The 10,722-nt window shown below is 46.6% G+C and overlaps 1 protein-coding gene across 1 annotated transcript in view; it reads right to left on the bottom strand.

Annotated features, from left to right (window-relative positions):
- Positions 1–3,646: 3,646 nt before the first annotated feature.
- Timd4 (T-cell immunoglobulin and mucin domain containing 4) overlaps positions 3,647–10,722 on the bottom strand; it is a 16,503-nt gene continuing 9,427 nt past the window's right edge. The window contains exons 6-9 of the mRNA XM_013030916.1: positions 7,228–7,271; positions 6,068–6,146; positions 4,989–5,028; positions 3,647–3,871 (exon numbers count right to left, since the gene is read on the bottom strand). Of these exons, the coding sequence (XP_012886370.1) occupies positions 3,787–3,871; positions 4,989–5,028; positions 6,068–6,146; positions 7,228–7,271 (248 nt within the window). The 3' untranslated portion in view covers positions 3,647–3,786. The remainder of the gene's footprint in view (positions 3,872–4,988; positions 5,029–6,067; positions 6,147–7,227; positions 7,272–10,722) is intronic.

The following is a 10,722-nucleotide window of genomic DNA, read 5'->3' as shown; positions in this document are numbered from 1 at the left end:
GAGTTTGATTTTGTAACAATAAAACATTGTGAATTTTTTTAATACTTGAATACGATCCATTTCTAGATAGCCATGTGACGTGCTGTGAAGGAATGTAGGGTTCTCACATGGATTTGTCTTTAATTGTCTTTAATCCATGCTATCTAACCTGTGATCATACTTTGGTGTCACCTGGTCGCAGAAGGAAATGTACCCAACGCAAAGCAGATGACCCCTACGCCATTTTATCTGTCTTACTTTCTGTCTCTGATAAATGGAGACAAGAATGGCAGAAGGCCATATGAAATTTCCCTAATAACCCTAGGATTCATAGACTTGGGGTCTAGGCCTGGAGCTGGTGGCTCACGCCTGTAATCCTAGCTATTCAGGAGGCTGAGATCTGAGATCACAGTTCAAAGCTACCCCAGGCAGGAAAGCCCAAGAGACTCTCATCTCCAATTAACTAGCACACACACACAAAATAAAAAAGGAAGTAAAGCCAGACACCGGTGGCTCTCGCCTATAATCCTACCTACTCAGGAGGCTAAGATCTGAAGATCGAGGTTCAAAGCCAGCCCAGGCAGCAACATCTGTGATACTCTTGTTTCCAATAAACCACTCAGAAAACCGGAAGTGGCACTCTGGCTCAATTGGTAGAGCGCTAGCCTTGAGCTGAAGAGCTCAGGGACAGCGCCAGGCCCAGAGTTCAAGACCCACCACCGACCAAAAAAAAAAAAAAGGAAGTAAAACTCAGATGGTAGAATGCTAGCTTTGAAAAAAACAAACAGCTCAGGGACTGGACCCATGCCCTGAGTTCAAGCCCCAGACTTTGGATCCAGGTGAAAGCACATGTGTTTAAACTTCAGCCCTCTGTAACTGCTGAATAGCTGCCTTGCCCTTCCCACCTTTCTTTTCTTTTTCTGCTAGTCCAGGAGCTTGAACTCAGGCGCTGTCCCTGATTCTCTGGTGCTCAAGGCTAGCGCTTTACCACTTGAGCCCTAGTGCCACATCTAGCTTTTTCTGTTTTTGTGGTACTGAGGAATTGAATCCAGGGCTTTATGCATGCTAGGCAAGCACTCTACCGCTCAGCCACAATCCCAGCCCCTTCCCATCTTTCCTTCAGTTTATTCATTCCTAAGATGGAGATAATAACAGCAGTTAATTAGTAGGGTTTTGTGAAAACAGAATAATATTCCTTCCTAGTACACGTTAAGTGCCGATTAACTATTTTACATCAAGGAAATGAGATGAAAACATTCTGCAGAAATTAAACACATCGCGGAAATGTAAGTTACCGTCGTCATTATTAAGTGCTTGGTATTTCAGTGGATTTGAAAAGAAATGTTCCTTTAAAAAAATAATAATACATCAAACATCTGGATATAAGACATCCATAATTATAACAACAAAAGGAGAGCAAACATTCAGATCCACAGATGAGGACTATTACTAATTTGGGTCTAAAAATAACTCAAGCTCAGTTTCCATAAATATTCATGGAATGATTAAGTGATAGAGAGTTTAATGTCCAGAACTTAAAAAAAAATTTTTGTGCCTATGTGTCTGAATATGAACATGGTAAATATGTTTCTATCATCTCCCAGGCAGATGATACAAAGGTCCAATCAATAATTCATCCACGCACAGAAACTCATTAATTAGCCAAGACTGTGACACACATCCTGCCGGGAAGGCTTGTTTTGGCTAAGGAAGACAACTTAATTTAGTGCAAAGTGAATAATCCACATCCCTATAAATCATTCCTTCCAGGATTAAGCAGTATGGATTTTTTTCCTCGTTAAATCTGCATTGTGAGCCTGGACACGGACTGGTTTTTTTCCTGGGTTCTGAAGCATGGCCAGTCCAGTGTTTGGAAATCTCTTCGAGGGAGCACGACAGTGCTTGGTTCGAGTCCTCCAGTGTTACTCCACGGTGAAGCCCTGAAGCCAACTCCAGGCTTCACCCTCTGGTTGCAAGTGTTCTGAGTTCTGTTCAATGCACCTGATGCCAACAGTAATAAGACTCATGACGGAACACAGAGAGGACACCGACCTGCTGGTCGTTACGTCTATCGATGGAGCCAACCCTGTCATTCTGTTCAACACCAACAGAATGCAGGAGGCTGTCCTGGACCCATTGTCACCCGATGTCCAGAGAGGGGCTTTCTAGTAAGGCTGAGGGACCTAACAGAACACAAAACCTCTAGGCTGCCCTAGCCAAACAAGGAGGCCGACTTTATTTGGCTTTGTTTTTGTTACAAGGTCAAAAGAGAAGAAATCCAACAAAAGACTCCATGCTGGCCCATTAATGATTCTATTGCTTTACACGTGATTGAATGTTCTTAGAGGAATGAATGTCTTTCAGATCTGCTCATGTTCCCCCAGCAGCTGGCCAGAAGCAGATCTCATTGAGATTGTGTGTGTGTGTGTGTGTGTGTTTGTGTGTGTGTGTGTGTGTGTGTGTGTGTACCAGGGCCTGAATTAAGGGCCTCATGTTCACCTGGCTTGCTTGCTCATGGCTGATGCTGTACCACTTGAACCCTGGCTTCAGTCCACACATTTTTAGTGCTGATTCATTCGACAAGTGTTTGCTTTAATGTGTTTCTCGGGGCTCCTCGGGCTGGTTATTACTGAAGTTTTCCAAATAGCCTGTTCCTACTGAGGAGCAAATGGCCACAAAAAAAAACCACAAGAACTGACTGTGAGTGGCTCACCCTCACACCCAGATAGTGGCTCTGCTCTGTCATTCACCACCTTATGCTCAGATAGTTTCTTGGCTGGTTCCAAAGCGGAATCTCCCAAGGGAGATTAAAGACATAACAGTAAGGTCTCCTTTAAAGACCCTCCAGTGTGAAACTGAAAATTATAGAAAACTGAGGGGTCAGAAATGAGTCTGATAGTCCAGCAGCTTATGCCTGTAATCCTGGCTACTCAAGTGGCTGAGATCTGAGGATCGCGGTTCAAAGCCAGCCCAGGCAGGAAAAGCCATGAGACTCTTATCTCCAATAAACTACCTGAAAAAGGGAAGTGGTGCTGTGGCTCAAAGTTGTAGAGCACTAGCCTTGAGCACAAGAGCTCAGAGACAGTGTCCATGCCCTAAGTTCAAGCCCCACAACCAACAAGAAAGAAAAGAAAGGGGGTGGGGAGAAAGGGAAGGTAGAAAGGGAAGGGAAGGGGAAGGAGTCTGAATTATGGTGTGATTCTATGTACAGACTCTGGGTTTTCCTATCATATCAGAAGCTGGGCACTCTGTGCCCCCAAGAGAGAAAAGGAGAGATGGAGTCACACACAGGACTGGGGAATGAAGAGAAGAGAAGGGAGCAGAAATCATGTCCCAGAAGCAAGGCAATTTAGAGACCTGTGATGTTTTTTTTCTCCCCTTAGGAAAGCTAGCCAAGAGCAGAGATCCCCCAGGTCCCAGTGTCTATCTAGGACCAAGAGGCAGAGGCAAATAGGAGACAGATCTTACTTGCAGTATTTCTCACTCTCACAATGACCCTGACATTGTCTGAACTCATATGAGGACAGCAACGAGTTCTTCAAAGTATTGAAGGACCCTGAGCAAAGATCCTACAGCGCAGACTGGAGTGTGGACAGAGACCATGTTAAGATGTGGTCTCTACAGTACCTTTCATGTGTGAAATTAAAACGAGACTGGACCCATTACCTCCATGGAAAAGATGGCACGTTCAAAATGAAAAATGAACCCAACAAAAATGAAACCATGCTGGGGCCTATTTGGACCCTGGGGTGGCATCCCCCGTGCCCAGTCGGGAGAGATGTGGAGAGTCCTGAGAAAAGTTGAGAGTTAGAGGGTGAAGAGTCCCTCTTCGTCGTCTCCGCCATGTTGCAAGTCATCTAGCACCGTTTTGCTTTCTCCAGTGGTGTCCAGCCTGCAAGGTAGAGCAGACGCAATGAGCAAGGCAAGGCCAAAGACACCAGAACAAGCAAGACAAAAACACAGGTGTTCCTAAGGAATGCCCCCGCTGTCCAGGATTAGAGCTTACAGAAACTGTGACTGCCGGCCATGATTGGCGTTACCAATGTATGCTAAGAAAGAGCAATGGCTCTCTTAGCAAAGCAGAAAGTGGTGATCTAAATGCATTTATTTAACCAAGAGCATCTCCAGGGGCGACTTCCTACTTCTTCATTCTAATTTGAGGATCAAGCTGGACACCAGTGGCAATCCTAGCTATTAAGGAGGCTGAGAGCTGAGGATCGTGGTTCAAAGCCAGCCTAGGAAGAAAAGTCTGTGAGACTCTCATCTCCGAAAAACTACTCAGAAAAGGCTAGAAGTGGTGCTCTGGTTCAAGTGGTTGAGCACTAGCTTTGAGAACAAAGACTGCTTAGGCCCTGAGTTCAAGCCCATGGTCCAGGACAAAACAAACAAACAGAATTTGCTGACCAACATTGCAGTGGTACAGTTAGTTAATGAAAGTAAATCGTTCATTAACAACTTACATTCCATCTTTTTATTTCTTCCCCCCAAATGCATAGAACAGGCCAGATACCCAAAATTCAATTTCAGAAACTGTTCAAATACTGTTTATTTTCAAACTGTGGGGGAAACAACAACAACAACAAAAAGAAACCCACCTGTTTCCAGCCAGGCTTGGTAGCTCACACCTGTAAGCCCAGCTTGGGAGGCAAAGATCTGGAGAATGCATGCTTCCATGCCAAGTGGGGTAAAAAGTCCGTGAGACCCCATCTCAACTGATAAGCTGAGCATGAACGATAACCCAAAACTGGGTTGGGGACAGGGGAAACACATCCCAGGAATAATATTCTAAATGTTCTTAATTGTGTTCTGACCTTTGAAGTCCTCTTTCTACTAAGGACACCTGTCTTGACATTTCCCTTTGGATCATACCCCAGGGTTAATGGTCAAGGGATAAGAGGAACTGAATCCCAGAAATGAGGCCCCAGCCTTTTCCACCTTGCAAACATCTTACAGCCTCTCTCTAATCATCTGTAAGATCAGGGCAACAGCAGTCTGGTACCACGAATTACCTCTTGTGTTTCTGCAAACAGTTGGTTTTCATCAATTTTCCTGCAAAGGTAAGGCCACAGTATAAGCAAGATAGCTGTGTCAAACCTAATAACTTCCTTTGGTACAGGGTCTCGCCTAACTTTGCTTACTTTGTTTTTGTTTTGGTTGATACTGAGGCTTGAACTTGGGGCACTGTCAGCTTAGTCACTTGAGAATGGTGCTCTACCATTTGAGCCACAGCTCTACTTCTGGTCTTTTGCTAGTTCGTTGGAGACAAGAGTCTCTCACTTTTCCTGCCTGGGCTAGCTAAGAATCTGTGATCCTCACATCTCAGCCTCCTGAGTAGCTAGGATTACAGGCACAAATCTCAGGTGTCTAGCTCCTTGCTGATCTTTTGCAAACCTGACAAGTATTTCCTTTTCTAAAAATATCACAGTACTCAGAAACTCAGACGTATTTCTGGACAAAACTCCACCCTGATCAGCTTGCTGGTCTAATCAGGATGCATGCCACCCTATGTCAGAGGGACTGACCACTGATCCAACCTCCAATTCATAAAAAGCCCCCAAAATGACTGGGTGCTGGTGGCTCATACCTGAAATCCTAGCTATATTCAGGAAGCTGAGATCTGAGGATCGCAATTTGAAGCCAGCCCTAGCAGGAAAAGTCAATGAGACACTTACCTCTAGTTAACAAGCAAAAAAACAACAACCAGAAATAGAGAGCTGTGTGGCTCAAGTGGTAGAACACCAGACTGGAGCAAAAAATGGCTAAGGGAGTTACTAGCCCTGAATTTCTACCTCCCCTTGCCCACTCCAGAAATAAAGAATACCATGTTAGGGCTGACAGACAGCCAGTTTCAATCAATGTAGGTGCTCTTACTCTTGTTTTTCCTGTCCAAAATATCAAGGCTAACCAGCAGGACAACACAATAGCCATTAACACAGTCATGGAGATGAGGGCTAGGAGCTCTTCCACACAGTGGAGGGGCCACGATCAGTCTGAACCTCTTTAAGGATAGAGGGGAAGGGCAGGAACTGCCCACCCCCAGATCTTGCTGGAGTTACCTCGGCGGCGCTAAGGGCTCCCTGACACTTACCTCGCAGGAGAAATGCCAAGAGGAAAGCCAGGAACAGCACAAATCCCATGGTGGAGGCAATGATCAGGGGGACAGTGACCTGGAGAGACAGGGAGGGGTGAAGCCATCAGCCCTGCCCTGGATGGCAAACACTCATTACCAGCAGCTTGGCCATGTTTGGACCAACTATGTCTCAAATGTCAAACCAATGTCGGCCCGTTCATCAGATCGTATAAACTTCTGAAACATCTAAGACTTTACCCATAGCCCCCAAAGTTCCCTAAATCTTAGACATCCTCAGGTCTGTTGAATCTGAAGATTTAAAAAGATCTGATTAGCTGGGCACTGGTGGCTCATGCCTGTAATCTTAGCTACTCGGGAGGCTGGGATCTGAGGATCACAGTTCAAAGCCAGCCCGGGCAGGAAACTCTATGAGGCTCTTATCTCCAGTAAACTACTAGAAAACCAGAAGTGGTGCTGTGGCTCAAGCAGTAGAGCGTTAGCCTTGAGCTGAAGAGCGCAGGGACAGCGCCCAAGCCCATAGTTCAAGCCCCACGACCAACAATAAATCAATAGATAGCTCTCATTGTGGTCAGCTCTGTGTTGCACTGCAGAACCTATTTCCTAGACTCTACCCACATCCGTTAGCTCTCTCTATCCCTACCTTCTCCTTGCATGACTGACTTTTAGAGAAAGCAAGATTCAAGAGAAAATGAAGCCAGGGGGCTGGTGGCTCACGCCTGTCATCCTAGCTGCTTAGAAGGCTGAGATCTGAGGATCGCGGTTCAAAGCCAGCCCAGGCAGAAAAGTCCGTGAGACTCTTATTGCCAATGAGTCACCAGAAAACTAGAAGTGGAGAAGGGATAGAGTGCTAGCCTTGAGCCAAAGAGTTCAGGGACAAGGCCCAGGCCCTGGGAAAAGCAAGCCAGCAACACAGGCATTCTCTTCTACCCCTCCCTCTTCTTCCTTCCCACCTTTCTCCTTTCTTGCCCCCCCTCCCTCCCTCCATGATGATGTGCGCTCTCTACTCCATATATAAAAGTAACAATCAATATGATTTCTGCCTAGAGTACAGCTATACAGATCCTTTGACTATTTCATAATGGTTGTGAGACATTTTGCCACTTAGCAATATTCTCTCTCTCTCATCCACTGGCGTAAAAATCTATCATGCACTTTACCTGATTTGATTCGCCATTACTGTACCCAGTGTTTTCCTTCTGACCTGGTGGGAAGGAAGAATGAAGCGAATAGTTACATTTCCTGTGGGAAAATAAAAATCCCCCTTCTGATAAAGGTACCTCACAGGCCACCTGGGAGTTCAGCTGATGTGTTTAATTCTTCACTACCATCTTTGCTCTTTTGCATAATTAGTTATGCACATTTGTTTTGATAGGGTTCTAATTGAAAGTTGATCTGCTTGCCAAAATTATGCCACAGGAACATCTCCACTTCATAGACGGGCACAGACGTTTCTATAGGCTCCAAAGATACATTAAGGATTTCTATCCAGTAAGAAATCATGCTGGGCACTGGTGGCTCAAGCCTGTAATCCTAGCTACTCAGGAGGCTGAGATCTGAGAATCATGGTTCAAAGCCAGCCTGGGCAGGAAAGGTCCCCCGAGAGACTCTTATCACTAACCACTCAAAAAACCAAAACTGGTGCTGTGGCTCAAATGATAGAGCACTAGCCTTGAGCACAAAGAGGCTCAGGGACAGTGCCCAGGCCCTGAGTTCAAGCCCCACAATCCCCCCCAAAAAAGTTTCTATCATTCTGTTGTCTGGTATGTATTAGAAATGGAATAAAACCCAGGAGATGGCATCAGAGATACTGACTTGGAAGTTACCAGCATCTTGGCAACAGCGTCCTTAGTGAACAAGAAACCCAAAGGCTGACTTCCAGCAGGACTGCTGTGGAGCCTGAGCAGTAAGAGGAGGGCGGAGCATGGAGAAGAGGACCAATCAGAGTGCGCAGGACGGAAGAGCAGCGTTGGAAGCTGCTCTTGGCATCCAAGAAGATGTCAAGTTACACCTGCAACCAAACCCTAGGCAGATATACTACATCAAACCTGCATAAGAAAGCAAAAGGCCTGACTATGATAATCATCTCAGCTGATCATTACCGAAATCAATCAAGTTTGTCTCCTGGCTTCCCTTGAGTACTAGGCAAAGGAGTCATGTGCCAGGTTTTGGAAGGCTCACACTTGGAACCCCACGGTTTCATTTGTTCCTCTGGGAAAGTGACTGGCTGGACGTGTAAGAGCCTTAATCATCCGTGGAAGAAATTCACAGAGCTTTTGTGTCCTGCAACTAAGTTGTTGCCGCTCTTCTCTCGCCCGTTATCCCTTGGGAGCTAGAAATTGCAGGTGGGAATTCAGACTCCTACCCTCGCTTTGGCAGAACGCTGTGGTCGTGTAATTATTTCTGAAATTGAATGTATCCAACGGAAAGCCAGCCCAGGGGTGGTTTTATTGGAGTGATCTAACGGGAGAGTGTTTTGCAAACTAACGCTGCTGCAAGGAGACCAGAGAAAACCTTATTTTTTTCCCCTTCCTCACAAAATGCCAGAGGCTCAATTGGGAAGTACTGCCCGGCTAGAGAGCACTGTCAAGGCACCTGCTAGATTCCATGCTGTGTTTCCTGGCCCTTCGATCCTCAAGACCACCTTCCATAGAGAAGTAGTACAAAAAGGCAGCAGAATGTACACAGCAGAATGTGACCCTCTACTGTGGGGCTCCCAGCCTGCCCCTTGGTGTCCCCCCTCTATTGCCATAGCTGGCTTTTTCTCTCCCACCGCCATCTCCCCCATTGTTCTTTTGATGGGGCAGAGGAGTGGGACGTCTTCCCTTTGCCCCTCTTCATCTCTCTCCTCAGCTTGTAACATCTGTGAACAGAAGTGATCCTCCCTTTGCTGATAAGGCCACAACATTACTTACAAATTCAAGTTCACCCAGGTGCCCGTGGCTCACGCCTGTAATCCCAGCTACTCAGGAGGCTGAGATCTAAGGATCATGGTTCAGAGCCAGTCCGGGCAGGAAAGTCTGTGAGACTCTTATCTCCAATCAACCACCAGAAAACCGGAAGTGGCACTGTGGCTCAAGTGGTAGAGCGCTCGCCTTGAACTGAAGAGCTGAGGGACAGCGCCCAGGCCCAGAGTTCAAGCCCCAAGATTGACCAAAAACAAAAACAAAAAAACTTCAAGGTCAAGCCAGGCACCCATGGCTCACGTCTGCAATCCTAGCTATTCAGGAGGCTGAGATCTGAGGACAAAGGTTTGAAGCTAGTCCCAGGCAGAAAAGTCCAAGAGATTCTTATTTCCAACTAACCACCAAAAAGCCAGAAGTGGGGCTAAGGTTCAAATGGTAGAGCATAGCCCTGATCAAAAACAACAACAAACACTACAGGCTGGCATCTGGGCCTCAGGACCAACACACTCCACAGTCTCACACACCGACACTCAACACCCCACATACACACACAGGGAGGCTTTCTTTGGACAGTGAAACTGGGGCTGACTTGGTAAAGAAGAAAGATGCTGAGCCCCCTTACCTCACTCCACTCTGGGCCTGTAAAACCAAGAAGAGTCACAATAGTCAGACTCAGGCAGGGAAACGCGCCACATTGCACACAGGGTTCAGTGTCTCCAGCCTGACCCCGCAGCTCTCACGGGTGCTACATTTGAGGCGTTACCTTTGAAGCCATTCTGTTCTGGCTTCCTGCCGGTTGCTGGGTATCATGATCCATATAAGGGCTGAGGAACAGTCAATCCTCATACTTCAGGAGTGGACTGTGGAGTGGCCAGATCAGGAGAACCGGGCCTGGTCTCCACCGCCTTCTTAGCTCCTTGCCAGGCCTCGGTCAAATCGCTGGCCTTTTTCTGAGCCTGTTTCCCATCGCCTTCATTGAGTAGTGTTCCACAAACTATTGTCCCTGCCCTCGCCTCTCACCTCCAGGAGTTCTTGGACTCACAAAATTAATATCCCTTAGATATTAATGACAGGTGGCTCACACCTGTCATCCTAGCTGCTCAGGAGGCTGAGATCTGAGGATCACAGTTCAAAGCCAGCCCGGGCAGGAAAGTCCATGAGACTCTTATCTCCAGTTAACCACCTGAGAACCAGAAGTGATGCTGTGATAGAGCACTAACCATGAGCTGAAGAGCTCAGGGATAGCATCCAGGCCCCATGACTGACAAAAATACAAACATACATACATACACACACACATACATACATACATACATACATACATACATACATACACACATACATACATACATACATACATATATACATACACAAAAAAAATCCCTGAACCCAGCGGTAAGTCCCAGACTCTCCCTCCACAGTGCTGTGTGGTCCAGCGAGCTTCTTCAAGACACATTGTTGGGAGTGCCTTCTAGAATGTCAAATCACTCCGGGAGCCCTTGAATGGTACCTTAGACTGCCGTGTTCTTTCATCCATGACTTGGTTTTCAAGCCTCGATCACAGAGCGGAACTCCCTCGTCGTGAGCAAACAGAGGATGGTGAGATGAATGACATTGACCCCAGCACTGAAACCCAACCATTAAGTCTACAGAAACCATCCAAAGAAGAAGGAGGAGGGGGGGGGAGAGGAGGAAGGAGAAGAAGAGGAGAACAGGAGGAGGAGGAGGAGAGGAGAAAGAGGAGGAGGA

This window comes from Dipodomys ordii, unplaced genomic scaffold (genome assembly GCF_000151885.1).
Source record: "Dipodomys ordii isolate 6190 unplaced genomic scaffold, Dord_2.0 Scaffold135, whole genome shotgun sequence".
Classification (NCBI taxonomy): domain Eukaryota; kingdom Metazoa; phylum Chordata; class Mammalia; order Rodentia; family Heteromyidae; genus Dipodomys; species Dipodomys ordii.
The sequence above is the reverse complement of the archived record's forward strand: the minus strand, read 5'-3'. Positions and strand labels throughout refer to the sequence as shown.